The 19,405-nt window shown below is 45.1% G+C and overlaps 3 protein-coding genes and 1 pseudogene across 3 annotated transcripts, besides 10 other annotated features; all 4 read right to left on the bottom strand.

Moving 5' to 3' along the window:
* On the bottom strand, window positions 1-1,135 carry Tc00.1047053508111.10 (annotated as a pseudogene; the record flags this gene model as incomplete).
* Window positions 1-4,844: a sequence feature (heterozygous, non-Esmeraldo-like haplotype).
* Window positions 2,420-2,947, bottom strand: Tc00.1047053508111.20 (uncharacterized protein; the record flags this gene model as incomplete). Its single annotated transcript, XM_804481.1, has 1 exon — window positions 2,420-2,947. The coding sequence occupies one exon, from the start codon at window positions 2,945-2,947 to the stop codon at window positions 2,420-2,422; it is 528 nt and encodes a 175-aa protein (XP_809574.1).
* Window positions 3,795-3,852: a microsatellite.
* Window positions 3,901-3,928: a microsatellite.
* Window positions 4,011-4,052: a sequence feature (AT_rich).
* Tc00.1047053508111.30 (glutamate dehydrogenase, putative) lies at window positions 4,278-5,528 on the bottom strand (the record flags this gene model as incomplete). Its single annotated transcript, XM_804482.1, has 1 exon — window positions 4,278-5,528. One exon carries the CDS (start codon window positions 5,526-5,528, stop codon window positions 4,278-4,280), a length of 1,251 nt encoding a protein of 416 aa, XP_809575.1.
* Window positions 4,845-5,665: a sequence feature (areas merged during assembly that could not be assigned to a particular haplotype. This can correspond to areas where the two haplotypes were merged or to regions with more than two copies in the genome that were merged during assembly.).
* Window positions 5,666-11,333: a sequence feature (heterozygous, non-Esmeraldo-like haplotype).
* Window positions 6,020-6,044: a microsatellite.
* Window positions 6,104-19,405, bottom strand: Tc00.1047053508111.40 (uncharacterized protein; the record flags this gene model as incomplete). Its single annotated transcript, XM_804483.1, has 1 exon — window positions 6,104-19,405. A coding segment is annotated over one exon (13,302 nt), but the record flags the coding sequence as incomplete, so codon positions are not given.
* Window positions 11,334-12,262: a sequence feature (haploid, Esmeraldo-like haplotype).
* Window positions 12,263-12,453: a sequence feature (areas merged during assembly that could not be assigned to a particular haplotype. This can correspond to areas where the two haplotypes were merged or to regions with more than two copies in the genome that were merged during assembly.).
* Window positions 12,454-19,405: a sequence feature (heterozygous, non-Esmeraldo-like haplotype).

Raw genomic sequence — 19,405 nt, forward strand, 5'->3', positions numbered from 1 at the left:
GTGATAGGGGCTTCCACAGGCAAATTGTCTTCCCGAAAGACTCCCAATTGTGAATTGGTCCACACGCCTGAGAGTGTCCCAATAGCCTTCGTCCGCATTGCCCCCATTTCACACGACTCAAACAAACTCTGGCCATCTTTACACTGAACGATCACGAAAATTTGTCTCCTATTTCATTCGGCGATGCGGGGGTTAAGCATTCCGCAGGAGAAAAGCCCTCTGGGAACACCCAGGTATTGACGTTGTCCGTCGAATAAGTGATTCTGGAGAAAGGATCGATTTTCCCCATTCCTCGCCCTCAGGGTAAACACAAGTGTGCCACCCTCCATCACAATGCCTGAACTACCACCACCCCCAAAATCCGACGGGTTGCTTTTAATCCTTTGGGGAATCTGCCGTGAAGGTGAATTGGGTTCGACCCAGTCGATCAATGTACTTTGCACGCCGTCATTGGAGTGCGTGGCATCACCCTCAACCAGTTGAATATCCCATCCAACCGTATTCTAGCAACCATCATTTTTTTCACATATTGTAGCTCCCCACAAGTAGAAGCACTTTATTGTCCTTTGCAATCGCTGTGGAGTTGCACGCAACCCCAAAAAGATCCTCTTCATTCACTGTACTAAACAGTGTGCGTACCCTCCATTTATCCCTATTGTTCTCGGCGGCAATTAACGGCCACGTCTCCGCGGCGTTGATGTACCCCGCCACAATATCAGAGGGACGCACATTCAATCTATAGTGGGAACCTTTATACTCGGTGCGACCTTCAGCAAATGCAATCATCACTCCACCAGCACGGACAAGAGAAGTCGCAGCAAATGAATCCCTCATTCCACTTTTGCCAGAACCACTTTTTGGTTCCACCTGCGTCTTCATCGGCACATAAATGCCAACCGGTTGTGGCATTCGCACGTCCCCTGACTGCTGCCCTTCCGCGTTAGCAGCTCCACATCCACAGCACGACATCACGACGAGGAGGAGCAGCACCGCGGAAGCAATCACACGCCGGGACATGTTGGGTCTCTGCGGCTCACTTTCTCTTCCTTCCCTCCTCATTCCGCTGGATCCGGTCACGCGGCGACAACTGTTTGTGTGTGCGGGGTGCCTTCACTGCAGCAACACGTGAGAGCATACAAATATTTGTGTGTGTGGGCGTGATACACAAGATGAGGATATTCCAACGCTTCCACAATTTCTTACTTGTCGGCTTGTGCCGTGAGATTAAAAGGAAAAAAAGTGGTGCCGTAAATCACTTTCACTGGCGCCTACACTGTGAAGCCCCTTGTCAAGGTAAAAGTTATAATGACGACAAAGAAGCTCCCGCATGTCCCGGACGCAGTTGGAAGAAAAAAAAAACTTCAAATAAATTAATTGGCAGTCAATGCACGACCACGCTTTTATTGAAGAGAAATTGTCAATAAAAATCCCTGTTATGGTTGCACAATGAATGGGGTATCAGTTCTCGGTGACACAGCGGTTTGAATGAAAATGCCGTCAATGCCATCCACAGGGAGTCGCCATGTAAGGAAATACAGACAATTTTTTTATCATGGCACTATTCTTCTTCCCCGCTTCTCTCCCAATTGCAAAAAGCAGCAGATGGATGGCCGTCACCCATCGCACGGTCACCACGCAAGACGAAGCGCCGCATGATTCAACAGGCCTTAACGAAATCGGCGCAGAATTGCTCCTCCGCGGAAGAAAGTACTCAGTGTCAGCTCAGCATGCCATCCATGCATGCGTCCTTCCTCTTTGCCCACCGTCATCGCCCATCCAGCGTTGCACCTTTTTTTTTTTTCTTTACGCAATGAACTGCGTCGGACCCTCATCGGCAACCCACAAGCCATTTGCCTCCCACAATCACCATTGGCGTGCCGATTCGCCCTACGCCATATATTCCAATGCTGCGATTCTAAACTGGCGCCAAAATTAACGTCCTCCCGCCACAGAGATTTCTCAAGACCACCGGGGTGCTTCACACCCCGCAACCCCGAGGCATTTCACCGCCAATTATTCCGTAAAAAAGAGTAAGCAAAAAATATATATATGTTCAGATAAAAAAAAAAAAGGGACATAAGGCGCGCGATGAAGAATACCCTACCGCCTTTGAAGTGTCACAGCGACACGCACTCATGAATTTTTTCTGCTGGCGCTATTTTCATTTTTTGTTTGTTTGCTTCAAGACTGTCACTCCGGGACTCTCCTCTTCCTTTTTTTTTACTTCACAAGACACCAACCCCCCCACCGTTGACACTCAAATGTGCGCCTTCAGAGAAGAGAAACTTCCCACACGGGCCGCCAACGCAGTTCCCACGGCAAAAACAAAATAAAAATAATAAAACAGGAGAAAACCCAACAGCAGGAAGCCAGTGAGGATAAATAAAGGTGTGGTCTACTTCGTGGCCCGCCTCTGGCTCTATTCGCGGTCAAGGTGGTGATCGAGAGCCTTCCGTCTTCCATTAAGTTCACCCAGCCGCGCCTTTAAGAAAAAGGCCGACGCATCGCAGGCCGCTGGATAAAAAGGAATTGCACGTGCGAGCGCAGCCCTTCTCGCCGCGGCGCGTGTGCCCTGCGTGTTTTCTCGGAGCCAAGACAAGCGGCTCAAAAGATCAAACAATTCTATGCAAACATTCATTTTCGCAGCCGCGTACTTCTTCTCCCCAAACTGCGTCGCTTTGATGACGATCCTGCGGCTGCCCTCGAGAGACAACAGACGCAAAACAGAATGGGCGAGGGCCCTGTCTTCTCCTTCGATGCAGAGCCACGGGTACTTGCGCATCAACGCCGCCGTATCGTGGGGGAACGAGAAAAGAATGGCACGCATCAACTCCGCGTAGCAGTGCGGAGCGCCTGAGTACACGTCCTCCTCCGTCACCGCATCCCACCCATCGAAGCCGAGCGAAGACAATCTCCGATGCAACAGGGAGAACGTGGCGCTCAACATTTCCGCAAAAAATTCAGCCCGAGCGCTGTTTACGCTACGACTAAAACAAAAATCGCAAGAAAAAAAAAAGTGAAATAAAAATTTAAAAAGAGAGAAAAACACCGAGCGCCGCGCAAAAATTGGGTGGTCCCCCTTTTCATTGGTTCACAGAAGGGACGGACGCCGCACCCGAGCACGCCCCTCTCCCGTTCCGCCGCCACCAAACGCCTTGAGGCATTTGCGTCTCCCTCCCAAATCCGAAGACGCCAAACCACCAGAAAACTCAGTGCAGAACCAAATTCGCGTTGCCGGCACAAAGTAGTAGACATGACATAAAAAGCCCGTCCTCAAAAACGCCATAACGACCCACACGACTCCCCCCCCACTTCCCTCCAGCCCCACCAGAAGCACCCCGTGCGGTTACAATCCGTCAATTTCATGCCGTGCGCCGAGACGTATCCCTCGCCACACAGCAGGAGGTTGACAAATCGGCATTTCCCGCATGAAGGCACACACACACATCAAGTAACTGCTGTTTCCGTCAAAGAAATTAGCAGCAACAACAAATTGGAAAAAAAAAAAAAAACGTATCGTGAAATTGAGGTTCATCACCAACGGCCGCCGTTGACCGTTGCGTGGCTTGAAAGCAGCAGACACCTCGCACATGAAGATTCCGTCAAAAAATACACGCACATGCACGCATGCATACATACCGAGAAAACGAATCCGCCAGACCCTTTTTGTCCATTCCCTAAAAATATGTGCCAAAGAAAACAAAAAAAAAGGAAGTCAACCAAAATAAAAAAAACTTAAAACATCCATTCCTTCATTCGCCCATGCCCCCAGGAAAGTCAAAATCCGCACATAAAAATAAATATAAATAAATAAATTAAAAAAGTACTAAAAAAATCCTTAAAAAAAAAAATCGTTACACCCAGAAGGCCGATCTATCATAAAGCGGAAGAAACTTTTAAAAATAAATAAATAAATAAATAAATAAATGATAATAATGTAGTCATCAACGACTTATGATAATTAATCCTCGTGAATTGCCCCCCTTCGCGTTTTATCCAAAAACCCTCACTATAATATTAAAAATAATTTGATTTAAAAAAAAAAAAAAAAACAGATGAAGCAGCAATGTCAAGACATCCTGCAAATATAACGGCATTTCCTTCGGACACACAAACACCACAGAAATCGCACTTCTGCGTACGGAGATATTTGTATATTCCTGTAATACCAAAAATCACAAGTTTTTTTTCCTTTTTCACCACTTTATTTGATTGTTCACTTTCTCCTTCAGCTTTAAAAATATCGCTTCTTTTTTCAATGCTTCCCAACAGAGATCTCAAACTACGCCAAGACCCTTCATGGCCTCCGCGACCTTGACAAAGCCGGCAATGTTGGCCCCATTCACGTAATTCGTCTTGCCACCCACTGTGCCATATTTCACGCACGCGTCGTGGATGGAGTTCATGATATCGCGGAGTTTCTGCTCCACCTCCTCGGCTGTCCAGCTTAGACGCGCTGCGTTCTGCGACATCTCCAAACCAGAGATGGCGACCCCGCCGGCGTTGGCAGCCTTTCCGGGGGCAAACAAGACACCGGCATTGATGAATTCCATGGTCGCATCCGTCGTTGTCGGCATGTTTGCACCCTCAGCAACAACCGTGACACCATTCTTTATCAGTGCCTTCGCATCTTCAAGCTCCAGTTCGTTCTGCGTCGCGCACGGAAGAGCAATATCCGCCTTGATGTGCCATGGGCGTTTCCCCGCGTAGTACTGGAGCCCCAACCCTTTTGCGTATTCCTCCACAGTGCCGTGCTTCACGTTCTTGATGTCCATCAAGACCTTCAGCTTTTCAGGGGTGAAGCCCTCAGCGTCATGCACACAACCCCGTGAGTCTGAGACACTGAGCACCTTCGCGCCCAGTTGGAGGCATTTCTCAACAGCGTATTGCGCAACATTGCCAGACCCCGACACAACAACGGTCTTCCCCTTCAGTTCCTGGTTATGCTTCTTCAGCAAGGCATCCAAAAAGTAGACAACGCCGTAGCCCGTAGCCTCGGGGCGCATCTGACTCCCTTGAAACGAAATGCCCTTGCCTGTAAATCTGCAGGCCTTGTTGTTTGTCAGTTTCTGAGTCATGCCTGCCATGTAGCCAACCTCGCGACCGCCAACGCCGATGTCACCAGCTGGAACATCCGTATCGGGACCGATGTGGCGGTACAGCTCCGTCACCAGAGCCTGACAAAAACGCATCACTTCACGGTCGCTCTTCCCTTTTGGGTCAAAGTCTGACCCACCTTTGCCGCCACCCATTGGAAGTGTTGTCAAGGAGTTCTTGAATGTCTGCTCAAAGCCAAGAAACTTGAGAATAGACAGGTTCACTGAGGGGTGGAACCGCATGCCGCCCTTGTATGGGCCAATGCTGGAGTTGAACTGAACACGCCACGCCCGGTTCACCTGCACTTCACCCTTGTCATCCACCCATGACACGCGGAACTGAACGACACTTTCGGGCTCCACCAGGCGCTCCAGAAGAGAATCCTGGCAGTACTCTGGATGCTTTTCCAGAAAAGGCCAAAGCGAGGTCATTACTTCATGAACCGCCTGCTCAAATTCGGGTTGATTGGGGGGTCGCGCTTCTTCACGCACTTGTTGATAAAGTCGTCCACGGAAGTGTACTTCATTATGATGTATTTGACTTTTCCTTTTCTTTAAAATTAGTTTTCCTTGTTATTTAAGTAATTGGTAGAAACAACCTTAAAGGCGCAACTTTAAAAAAAGAAACAGAAAGAAACAAAAATTTTTTCCTACTGAAGACGATGCCAGTGATGCTCTTTGGCGAGCCCTACTGGTAATGCATGTTTAATGCGGCCAAAACAGCTTCAGATAGCAAGAAGGGAGTGCGCAAACCATTCACAGGGACGCAATCCAGCCCGAAAGTGAAATTTGTCTTCTCTCTTTATCATTACGTGTTGATGATCTTTCCCTTCCACCTTTATCGTCATTTGAGAAAAACAATAGGAAAAAAAACAGCTCCTTATATAGAAATTACTTGTTCTTTTCCCTTCTCCCTTTTCCATTATATATATATATATATATATATATTGGTGGTGATTTGATATTACATGGCGCCTTGCATTGCATTTGATTCCTTGCATTGTGAATCAATGGTCTAAAACAATATGTTCCCTTGCCTGCCCATCCGTGTCAATCGCTTTGCACTGTCGAATGGCATAAAGAATCTTCTCACGCATAGATTCATAAGAAGAATAAGAAGGCAAACGAAGCGTAAAAAAACAAGTGCTACTGGTTGGGAGAGAGTCATGTGCTCCATTCCGTTGAACTTTAATGGCTTCCTTCAGTGGTAGGCGTGTTTGGCCCGTTGTAAATCGCAAAAGCAGCATTCGATCTTCATCCGTCATGGATGCAATAACGTCCAAAAACATCCGTGCATCATTTGCAGGTAAACTTACTTGACAAACTTCACGTAATGCATCGTACGATAATTTCGGAGCTCCACATATTATTAATTCAACCTGCTGCCAACGAAAAGCATTAAGTGTGTATAATGGAACCACCTCGTCAAAGCCCCGCTGGATGTAACTTATTGCAACATCGTATTTATGAAGTTCAAGTGTAGAAATATGTTCTCCAAGTATCTTGGCAGACCGTATCGTTGAGGGTGGAATCTCAGCTCCCAGGTTCATTTGAGAATTTTCCGTCACAAAAGTCGACCAACTTTCAAAAATGCCCGGAAATCTCTCTTCAAGTTCATCTGCTGTACGATCCATGAGGTCCTCTGGTGTCAGTTGACGCATTATATCAGGATCAATCGCAAGAAGATCTTGGCTTGTAGTTTCATCAGAGAGTAAACACTTCCAAAATAACGGTGGAAACTCCACCGCTAGAAGATCTTTTGTCAAAAAACACGATGCAATTAACTTCCCAAAGAATTCAAACATGAAAGACGACTGAGAATTCAGAGCCATAGACACGTTAGGCATCACCGCAGACTGCCCCCCACGACCACACTGAGCAAAAAGAGGATTTAACTGAAATGTACCATTAGGGTGTGTGGTCATAATTTCCGTGGCTAGTTGTGAGAGAATATCACGATATGGTCCACCAGCATCTGTAGAACCAAATCCTGCAAGCTTCACAGCAAACATAGGTGATGCATAAAAGGTAGAAATGGGGCTTTTCTGAAGCTGCACAAATAGCTGTCCAAAGACGGAACGCATAAGAGTCGGATAAGGCCCAAGACGCATCGAGGGGCGTGCTTGCATTGTATGGATAATCACATTCGCCTTGAGCCCTGGACGATTTCGGAAAGGGCGCATCGTCTCATTCTGAATTTTTTCAGAAGACTCTGCAGAACAGAGAAATTTGAGTTTTTTCCACAGCTCAAATAACTCCGTTTTTCGCCGGAGGTCCACTACAGCAGAAAAGACTGAAGTTATTACGTCAAAGACCTGGAGTCGTCTCATATACGGAATCAAAGGATCCAATGGAATCTCGTTAGTAAACGCACCGACCCCAAGAAAAGATGACAAAAGTGGAAAACTTGCCAAATCGTGTGAACGAACCGTAGTACCTGCGTCGTTTTCCAACAAAGCACAGATTTTTTCAGAATTCATAACCGTTTGACAAAAATGAGCCAACTCTGCATAAAAATCGTATCCCTGAGGAACAACCGCCGTGTCAAGACGATCCGGAAATTCTTGTATTGTATTGTAAAGTTGAGCAATGTCCATGCCTGTGGAAACGTCCGAGAGATGTTCTCCATTAAAAGTCGCATCCTCTTCTCTCTCCGCAAAAAACACCGGAAGAGCCAACATTTCATTGGGGTACGTTTCAAATCGGGTTACACTTTCGTTACGCACACCGCGTTGAAGAGTTATAATAACGGTCTGTTCATGATACAGGCACTTCACACTGACGGTGTCTCCCCCTTTCGCTCTGGCCTTCAGTGGCTGAGACTCCTTTTTATGACTGAGGCAGACATACACTTTGCCGCTAGAATCAATAAAATACCCGCAAGATGGCAACCGGATTCTTCGGGACATTTCGTCTCCTTGGGATGGCTTGGAAACAAGAGATCCGGGTAACGCCGCATTCATATCCCACCCAACAACCACGTTTCCCTTTCGTGAAGGGTTTAAAACCACTTCAAATCGTTTTGATCCAAAGGTAGAGCGAAATTTTTCAGAAAACACACCGTAACAAGATCTTATCCCCTCATTAGATGTGGTACTTGTACGCAATTCGTATTCTATACGATGTGCCTCTTTAGGTTCCTCTGTAAAGGCATCAGGTAATGGAACTGGAGGATTACTTGTAATAGCGGCAAGTACAATTTTTGTGGAGGCAGCTATTGCATAGGGGACAGTGGACTTCTTTCCAGGAGGTGTTAATGCTGAACGTTCTAATTGATAACGTCGTATCAACTCGCAGATTAGTGAAATACCAAGCTGCACAACAACAGATGAGGTTCTGCCTTTCCAACATAGTCCATTCATCATTCCCAATAGAGGATCAAAAGATGCACATAAAGCCTCATGAGAGGGCAAAGCACATTGGTCAGTTTTGAGTAATTGAAGAACACAACGAAGAGCCATGTGCCTGATCGATCGAGTATAAACAGTGGCGGTACGAAGGAGCAACAATGTTAACGTTGGACCAAATGCAGTAGAAAGAAACGGTAAAACCTTTTCATTGCTTAAAGAGAGAAAAATAATATTGACACTTGTCTCCACTCCTTCCAAGCTCTGAGCCACTGTTGGGGTTGCAAGGCATGCATAGGCAAACGCAAGCAAAGAAAAGGATGATCTTTTCATTTCTGCCCCAACAAGAACTTCCAAAGCATTCAAATCACTACGCAATGGAGTAAATGGTAACAATATATGTAGTCCTTTGTGTAAGCATGGAGATTTTAAACTCAAAATAACGGTTCCAAGAAGTTGCCGAGCATAAGATACCATGGCGGCCTCTATCTGAGACACAAGACCCACATCTGTCTTACGTGAAGAAACCAAATTCGCAGGTGTTCGTGAATGGCGTGTCAAAACTCCTACAGATTGAGAAACATTTGGAGAGATACATCCCACTCTTAAACGACTCCATATTGTCTCCAGCATCTCCCGCGTAATGACTGGTGAATGCCTATCAAATACTCGCCAATGCAAGAACCGCACTGAAGAAGCAATACCTGATAGAGAAATAGCCAACCGAAACTCTGAAGGACAATCATAACCAGGAATGACCTCATAAAACATTCCACCATTCACCGACACAAAAGCCCGTTTTGCCTGCGGAAAAACACAAAGACGCAAATGAATGCACTGAACAGTCTCTGAAGAAGAAAAATAAAAATTTTCATAATGCTTAAAAAGAGGCAAAGGAACTCGGAGAAACCAATTCGTAGTTACATCCTGAAAGCTTAGTTGAACCGAGTGACGATTTGTGCTCACAATAAGAAGCTCTATTTCGTGAACTTTTTCTCCACAAAAAACGGGCTTGGTAACAGTGCAAAGAAAAGAGCCACCATGTGCAATTTGTCGAACGCAGCGACAGGATACATCTAGAAATTCTGATTGGGTGTGCAGTATGACATCATGGCTAATGCAAAGTTCTCGCAATTCCATTTCCAAAAAAAAATGGGATGGATGGCTCTGTTCCACCACCCCTGTTTCTGTCAGCGTGGACCCAAAATTGCCAGAATTTTCATTCGGTATGTGCAAACATGGCATTTGAGTCACACGAACATCCCTCTGAGAAGTAAGAGAAGTTGCCCTTGAAAGCGTTGTTGTTTTCCCACCTTCGGCAGAACATTTCAACACTATGCCGTTCAAAAAAATATGTTCCTGAAGACATGCACCTGGACGAATAGAAACCAGGGCAGTTGTATCGCTTGCGGACCTGACAGTAATATCCTCAGTGAACCGATTAAGAAAAGCTGCCACAGGAGCATTCATGGCTTCTAGATCCATAGAAGAAAACGCCAAATAAAGATGATTTTCAGACAGGCTGTTCTGTAATTGTTTCACCACTTTGGGCCCAGTGTTGCCTGATAAAATCACACTTCGTGCCCATTCATCAATGTAGAAGAAGGCCTGTCCCTGACTCAAGAGAGTTTCCTGATTAGAAGATTGAGATAAAGACAAATCTTGTGATGTCAACAACAACAAAAATGAAGTATCTGCCATTGCGATAACTTGCCACACTGATACAATGCAGGAACTCGTAATGGGATCAGAAATCCACCAGACAACAGACGGACGCGATGGGTCAGTCTCAGTATTCGACTGGATCCTTTTGTGAAAAACAAGTTGGCGATAGCACAAATATTGATGCGATATCCCCCATGGAGGCTTGCGTCTTTTGCAGAGAATCTTCTGAAGGGTCAAATCCAGTTCTTCTAAATTCGACGATTCCGTAAAGCAGGCATTTCTTATGAGATCCTTATGAAACCATTCACAATGTTCACCCATGAAGACAAGATAATCGTCTTCATTCATATCGAATATCAATCCGGGTCGAGTTTCAGCCACAATCACAGGAATACCCAACAAATTTTGTTGTTTCTGTTGCAAGCAAGTTGAATTGTCGTGGGAAAGTATCCTCAGCCGACTCCTATATCCCCCAGCCTGCGAGGGTAATGTGTAGGTAATGCTACCCTTCAGCAACCGTTTCTGATTCTGAATACCAACAAAAGGCATCACGTTCTCCGATTTCTTCCCAACCGTGATACCTATGTGATCATTTTCTTCTTCCACGGCTGCCATATTTGCCCTCACACCATCCGTCTCGGAGTAAAAAAGAACACCGCTACCACTTGTCGTATGTAGGAATAGGGCCACACGCTCACCTGCCGGAATAATAACGGGATCAAATTCAGTTAACTCAGTCTCCCGCTTGTCAACCAGCTTCATTTCTTGATCCATAATAAGTCGCCATTCCGTTCTTTCGCTCTCTACTCCCATAAATGTTCCGTCACGAACAAAAAGCGTCACTCGAGCCAAAGTCGTCGTATCGGGAACAAAACTCACTCTCGTCACTTTTACCTTGACGTGTTTGGCAACCAAATCAAACATGATGCCGTTATATGAGCCCGCTCCCACTCCTAGATGGTCTCCCGTTCGAAGGCAAAAAACTTGTCCATCCGCAGTCTTCCTTAACTCCTCTGCAAAAATCTCCGTTTGGTCAATAGCATCCGAAATTTTTAAATTTTCATTCATCAAAAGTTTCACTGCGTTGCCAAATTTAACATCTGCTTTTAATAGAGACGAAAGCCTATTGAGAATATATGCGCAACTCCATCTATCACCTTCCATATCCCGTTTTCCATGAATTCGAAGTCCAGGCGATGCACAAGTATGATGTCGAAGCAAGCAGTGGACATTCCACAGGGTACATGCAACGACAGTCTCTCCAATTATTCGAAGGTACACATTTTTGAAATTCACATTTCCGTGAGGTAAACTGTGCAAATGCCAGTGTTCCAGGGCACCAAGGATCGACATCGCAATAACTCTCTGTTGATGCTCATTAAGTATATCGACAGAAACCGAATCCAAAGTACAGTCAAACCATCCAGATGTAATAATACCACACCAAGAAGAATCTCCTAGAGATGGGATAATGTCTTCTTGGTGCATCACACACACATGCTTGGTAACCAGGTTACAGGAGTTGATACATATTTCGCTATCGTCAAAGCGAAAAAGATGAAGCGTTCGTTCACTCGGACCATCCCCGTCAAAATACAGCAGTCGTATCATGGAATCATCCTTCATATATCCAATTATCTCATATCCTTCCGGCAAAAGCAGAGAGATATTATCCTCTCCATTTCCGTCGGAATACACAACAGCAGCCCTTTTCTCTGACTCCGATAGAGTGTGGATGACATTTTGAACTTCGTCCCTAGAACAAAAACGTTCCGCCTCCTCTTCCTCTGCATAAGCCATGCACCTTGAAAAAGCACCCAACTCCACTAGTATTTGAACCGCACACGTTAAACGGTAAGCAAACCGTGAACAATTAAAACGATCACTCCAAGCTTTTTCAACGAGTGTCACTTGTTGAGAAGGTAAATAATTAACAACATGACGAAACACGGAAAACATAGAAAATACCACATGGTACGGGAGCCGACGAAGAATCGTGGGTGTGATTGGTTGGGAACTTAGTATCATAGACGGTGAAGTTAAAATCCCTCCATTGCCCCATGCTTTACAAGAAAAAGCGGCAAGTGTGGCCGATGCCGTAGCGTGGTCTAATCGAACAAATGGCGATAAAGGCAAATTGGAAGGTATATTGCGGAAGACAACTCTCGGTGATTCATTGTCCCTTGCCAATGAGAGGGTACCATCTTCCCGGTCCAAAAGAAAGTGCAAATGTGTTCCAACCAAAAACATTTGATTGGTAGAAGCCCCAAGAGGAGGAATAGTTTCTTGTGTGGGTAAAGAGTCGGCATCATACACATCTTGCACTGCCCACACACTGTCAACGTGTTTACACATTGCTCCAAAGTGAGGTGCCAGTTCCTGAAAAGTGGAAACTACAATACCAGCAAAATGCCCAGATCCCAGTGAGTCCCCTCGTGTGCGGTCGGAACGATCCATCTGAATGACAAATGCAGACAATCCAGTCATTGAAAGAGGTGATCCGATAACTGCTTGACCACCCTCATTGCAACATCTGGCCGTGAGACCATTTCTGGAAACACTGACATTGTGAGGCTCGTATAAAACCCACTCTGGTAAGTAGGATCCAGGATCTGTTGCATCATCATTGAAGCACGTGACAGATCGGGCATTTTTTGCGGCACTTGGTGGGTGAAGATGAACAATCACCGGATTCGCCCCCACATTCATGACAGCTATCTTTGGCGGTAAACCTCTTGCTGAGGACAACCGAAGATCGTCTGAAGCAACATGACATCGTATGTTGTCATCCTCGTCGTAAATCAGAAAATCGCCATCTACAGTAAACGCGAGGCTAAGCACTTCATTCCGGGAAAGGCTGAAACTGCAACGAATAACATGATTTTGGATTTTGTCCAAAAAAACGGTAGTCATAGACTTGGGCACAATAACATGAACCTCGAGAAAAAAAATCTTCTCATTTGTTTCAGACGTCACCGAAAATTGCCAGAATCGGGGCTTCTCTCTTGGCCACTTTTCAAAATCAAACGATCCTTGAAAGATACACCTCTTGTTTGGTTGCAGTTGAGCCGTATCACGACCACCCTCCCACATCCATCCGTCCACGGATTTCAGAGTCAAAGGGATCGAGGAGGGCAAATTCATTTTCTTCACAACCAAACACAAATGAATGCGGTCATCGCTGAAAATGCATAGGTGGTGTAAAGAAGAAGCCAATGTTGGCAATTCGCAATGAATAGGTCCTCCTTTAACGGCATAGTACATCTGGGGTGATGACAACAAATCCTGTCGAGTCCCATCTCGAAGTATAACCTCCAATGATACAGCAAAAACCTTTAACGGGGTATCTTTTTCAACGCGGAGCGGGAGATCTGAAAGAAACATAATTTTCCAAGAGTCGGAGATACGTGAAAAAGAAATGGACACAAATGCCCCCATAGTGTCATGATATCTAAAAGGGCAAACAAATCCAGGTGACTTTAGTTCCTCTGTCCCCTCAAGCAAGACTTCTGGTGATATTGTGTACTCCAAGTTGCAACGATCACAACAAGACATATCAATGCAGTTTTCAATTCTTGTCGCATGAGTTTTTGGATCAATGCAAAACGTATGAGTTGTGGGATCAAGCAAAAGGGACCTCGCACATACCGCACTAGCAACCAAACTCAAGCGACTTTGATGAAATATATACCTTGTAAAGATACTAATAAGTTGATCCTCTTCGCGCAAGAAAGGCACGTGTCCTTTTCCAGTTTTTTGACAAATCCCCTCACTCGAAAAAGGTAGATTGCAATCCGGGCAGATGATGATAGGGATTAAATGATCTACAGAAAGAGTCACATGATGGTTGGGAATTGCCTCACACCTCGCCAATACATGCCAATTCTCGTTTGGATCATCAACGATTCGAACCATTTGTCCTGACAAATCCGTTTCAGTGGCATTCGCCACAAGTGCAAGGTCACCCTTCCCAAAGACATTGAAAGTTGTGGGTTTCTTCGTAAACAGGGGTAGCGTGACCATGCCGTCACGCAATTCCTCAACAAAGTTTCCCCTCATCATACTACTCAGCAGATTTCCCGCAGCCTCTGCGTCACAAAACGCAGTTGTACTCGAAGTAGCGATTTTTGCTAAGAGGTCAATGACACTTTTATCCTCAAAAATTGTGGCGGCAAACGAGGCACCACCAACATACGCAATCAACGCCGCCAAAATGCGTGTCACCAACAAACCCTTCAATGCAGGAAAAACAGCCTGGTTAGGAGCCAAAAAAACCTTCTCCATAAAAGCACGGTAAGTGATGCGCCCTCGAAGTGCCCGAGGCTCCGCCGGAATTTCAGCAAAAGGTAACGGCGATTCACTTTTTTTACCCACAAAAATTGTCAGCATCCCATCATCCTCAAACTCATCCCCGACCTCCCCCAAATGGCCATCACTGCTATTGTAAAAGCGAACGCCACAACTTGAGGTGGTATTGATGTAAAGTGCGTACATTTGATTCGCTCGAAGATGTAAATTGAGAAGTCCAGGAGAAAAGGACTGCTTGTCTGAGAGATGAAGATCTTTAGAGATGACTTCTTGCCATTGGCTTGCTGTTTTTTCGGCGCCTTCCATACTACCCTCCTTCCAAAAGACTCTTACATTTACATTGTCCGTTGTTGTCTGAGCAACACAAAAGACTTCTTCCAACAGAACATCCCTCTTACTGCGAACATCAAACATGATTCCATTGTATGATGCAGAATTGTTTTGGTTCAGACGTCCACCAGTAAAAATGGAACAAATCTCATTGCATGTCATGATGTTACTTGTTGTGGTGGCAACAATGTCACCCGCAAATCCCTGCACACCGTAAAAGCTATTCTTCACTACATAGCTCTCATCACTGGATTGTATAAAACATGAAAGTTTGACGCCTTTTCCATCCTCCAAGACCCCCTTCAACTTTGAACAAATGGCCACAAATAAATACTTTCCTCTCTTCAATAATAGTGATAATCCATCCATGCAGAATTCACAAATGTCGTTTCGAAGAGGCAGCATAGCGTTATAAGCCCAAATCCATTCTCGCTCCGCGTTTTTCACACCAGAAATACCATCCAACGAGGAATAAAACAGAGACAAAGAAAGATGTGTGGAACCCATAGCATGCCTGACTCCAGCACCAATAAGAATAGGGAAAGTAACCTTCTGAATCAAAATGGAGCCCTCAAAGACTTCGAGAAAAAATTCCGCATTTGAAACCACACGAGTCGATACAGGAATACTTCGAAGGAAAATAGCATCACCATATCTCTCATTTTTATTCTGAAGGCATCCCAATGAAGATGAAGTTCTCTCTATAAGCGGTGGCCTCGTATCTTTCGTCTGCATATACATGATGGATCCACAAAATCCCCGTGGGGTGGAAACCGTCTCCAAAAATGGTGAGCTACTTTCACTCGTGCGTCCCACAAAAACTGTAAGAATACCATCAGAATCCATTTTACTGGAAATAGCCCCTGAGCAGCCATCTTCTTTGGAGTAATGTCCAACCCCACAATTGTGAGTAGCATTAATGTAGAGAGCAAAGGTTGCATTCGATTCAATATGTATCCCAGAAAATTTGACTGAAAACTGATGTTCAGAGCGCATTTCTACAAAGTTGGAAAAAACTTTGGTCCACGCTGTCGCTTCACGTTCATGCATATGATGCGACCCCTTCTTGAAAAAGACTTCCACCCGATGTCTTCCAGTTGTATGCGTCATGACAGATAAACCAGTTAGCACTATTGTATCGTGTGCCAAAAGGTCAAACATAATGCCATTGTAAGAACCGTTGCGTTGAGGTCGATACTTCGTTTTGCCTACTTCAAATACACGCAAAACCGTGCTTGTCGGCAAGGTGGGGAGAGAATACAATCCTTGTGGGACCTGATGAGGTCCCTCATTATCCACAAGATATAAAGAAGATAACTGTAAAGAAAACCAAATGCGTTTTTCTTCATCATCGCGTACATTGGCTGAATTATTTTCAATCGATACCACTGTGCCTCTTTTTGGTACATTAAGACTCCCTGCCTTAAAAGCCACTCGAGCGTCAACCTTCAGTCGTGTGGAATCTGCAGCAAGAGCACAAAAGCGAACATCTTTAGCCCGCACAGCATATTGTCTCCTTCCCGGACATGGACACAGGCATTCCACAACACCAACGTCATTGCCGTAAGTTCGCACAACTCTTCCCAAATGAGACTTCCCATAAAGCGGAGGAACAATTGTTGCAAACATCCCACGCGTTGAAAAGTAAACTACGAGTTGTTCAGGTTTAAAATTCTGGTGTTTCTTCACTTTGCACATGGCCAGGGGCAATCCATTTCGGTAAACAGCCAACATACTTTGATCCAGTGTAATCGTAAGAGTGTCGCCAATGGCAAAAAGCACCCCAGAGCCTTCTTCAGTCACAATTGGCATGAGTTGCCAAAAGGTGCCCGAGTGTGCCAGAGTTTGGGCAACACTATCAAAAAGAAAAAATGAGGAATTCATGATATCTGTCTCCGGTCCAATGGCGCCCTTTTGAATAAAACCAACAGCCAAAGGTGAAATACTCGGTTCCACAACACTATTATTTGCAGACAAAAATCCACTCATGGAAGTAACAACACACAAATCACGTGAATAAATGGCAAAGCGGAGAGTTGTTTCCTCCTCGGCAAGGCCATTACATGATACCACAACAGGATGCATATGAAGACCCGAAAGAGAGGAACTCACCAAAACAGAAACTCTGTTGGTGTCCACGAGAAGATATAACGTAGTTGAAGATGAAAGTTTCGCCTTGGCATCACACCACGTGCCCCATATATTGTGGTCTGCAATTAAGCGCTCAAGCTCACTCATATTGATAGCTCTATAATCACTTGCAAGCTTTGTCACACCCAGAAATAAACCCGCTTTGTTCAACGATCGACCTTCCTCACTAGCACCAAAATTTAACTCAATTACGACCCGTGTGCCGTGTGGTATCACGGTTGAACTTACCAGAAGCATATCACTCTCCACTCGACGGCTTGATTTCAAGATATTCCCCACTCGCCATTGCACACTGTACGGTTGCAAACCTCCAAACGGAAAACCGTCTACACCAGCAACATGACCAAGTGAAATATCAATACGTTGATTACTAAACGTATTCAAAGGTTCTAGCGTTGCAAAGGCCAAGTCATCGCTCGCCATGCAGATACCCCCCTCTATATTTACATTGACGCCTTTATCGTCCAGCCAAGTAAGTACGGTGTTTTCCACAAATTCAACAACATCACCAACAATCAATTCTTTGGGACTATGTCTCGAGACAAGGTAGTCTAGGAGAGGTTCCTCCACCTGAAAAAGATGAAACATAATTTTGGGGAATCGCCAGCTGTTAAAACATTCTTGACACAAATACATGCCTCCCTCGCTTTCGTACCAAAACTTTGATAGCTCCATCTCACAGGATGTACAATGCACCCAAGAGGAATGATTTTCCCACGCCGCAATCATACCAAGAGGAAAAATGTTCCTCGCAGGAAAGACCCGAGAATTCAAAAATGAGAATACCACAACTGTGTCTGAACCGGCCAGTACGAATGGTCTTAACTTCTCCCTTTCAGGAATTCTCTCGAACAAAACGCCAAAATCCACACATTTCCCACTTCGAATACGAGAAAACGATGCCGTTCCTTCTCGACGATCAACTTGCAAAATAATCAGATCCCCTGAACCAAACAAAATATATCCAGAACTGAATATCATTCCAGGTTCCACAGAACAATTAATACTGTTTGATTCTTCAGCATCATGGCTACATAATGCCCACGTTTTCTTACAATGGGCCACCTTTTGAGGGTCCGTGAAAAGCTCCGTCTCTGATGAAACTCCCACATACAAAAGGGTATCGTTGCTTGCCTTTGTGGTAAGGCTTACTGTAAAAGTAAAGAAGCTTTCAAGGAGCACATTACCTCGAATCACCGAATATCCACTCCCAGAGGTTACACCAATAGAAGGATTAGGAGTATAAAGAGAACTGGTTGACAATCGTTGATCGATCGTTACAGGTGTCCCTGATACAGGTTGTCGACCATCCACCATAATGAATGAGCTCGATGTCGATTGAAGTAATGATAGGGGCATGTCCGTGGAATTAAGATCCATTGCTATTGTATCCATATTCTCTTGAAGAAGATTATTAAGACCTCTCACAAAGTCCAAGTTCATGGCCTCACGGGTCACTTCAAAAAACTGGCTTTCAATTTCTCCACGTTTTTCTTCCTCATACTTCATCAAAGGCACAATCATCGACGCCTCGAACAGAATCCGAGAAAGCTCTGCAAGAAGCCAACCACAACATCGCAAACTCTCAGTTTCTAAAAGTGAAAAAAGGGGCGGCTTCACAAAGGAAGGTTTGATATCAAGGAGATCAGTGGAAAACACTCGCATATCCCCATCGGCTTCAAGGTATACAATAGCCTTTGAAGCTACATCAAAAATAGAGTCTACCACAACGGCTCCATGTGTTTCATGCAGACAAAATTCACAGCTCTTCTCTCCACCTAGTACTGCCAATGCAAGAAAACTATTGTCAATATCTTGATGGGATCGCGACAAAAATCGGTGAATCCACTGAGAGACCACGTCTCCAAAATATGGAACAACATGAAGCTGTTGTAACGTATGAATGGCTACACTGCGACGTAAACCACTCAAAAACAATTCACAGTTGTCTTCAATTGGAGTAGGGGCCTGAATCAACTCACAACTTGCGTCTTCATTGAAATGGAAAACAAATGGATATAAATCGTCCACACGTGAAATATTGGCAAAAGCCAATCCAATGAGCACCATCTTATCCCGATAATATGTAATCTCTCCCACGTCGGCATTTAGCTCCAACCACACAATTTCATCATTTCCATATATTCGGCGCTGACTACTTCTAGGAATACAATGACGACGCAAAAGAAGATGTGGCACTTGATCTTGATCATCTGTGTCTTGTAATACATAGACATCGTCCCGACTGATGAGACTTGTCATGTTTGAAACAGGTGGATGTCCGTGAGTAAGACCCACGTAGTAGCATCCACCTAATGGCGCACCTACTCCCCGACCCTCCTGCTGGCGTCGGCGGATCCGAAAACCAATCATATGCCTTCCTCGAGCTGGCATAGGTGAAGAACCATAGAAAGCCCCCTTCCCCATCACTGTAGTTGCCCCTCCGAGCCATCGAGGAACAAATGCGGGTGTCTCATTCTCTCGAAATAATTTCGTGCGTGCAAGGTC

This window comes from Trypanosoma cruzi (assembly GCF_000209065.1).
Source record: "Trypanosoma cruzi strain CL Brener chromosome Unknown tcruzi_1047053508111, whole genome shotgun sequence".
Classification (NCBI taxonomy): Eukaryota; Euglenozoa; class Kinetoplastea; order Trypanosomatida; family Trypanosomatidae; genus Trypanosoma; species Trypanosoma cruzi.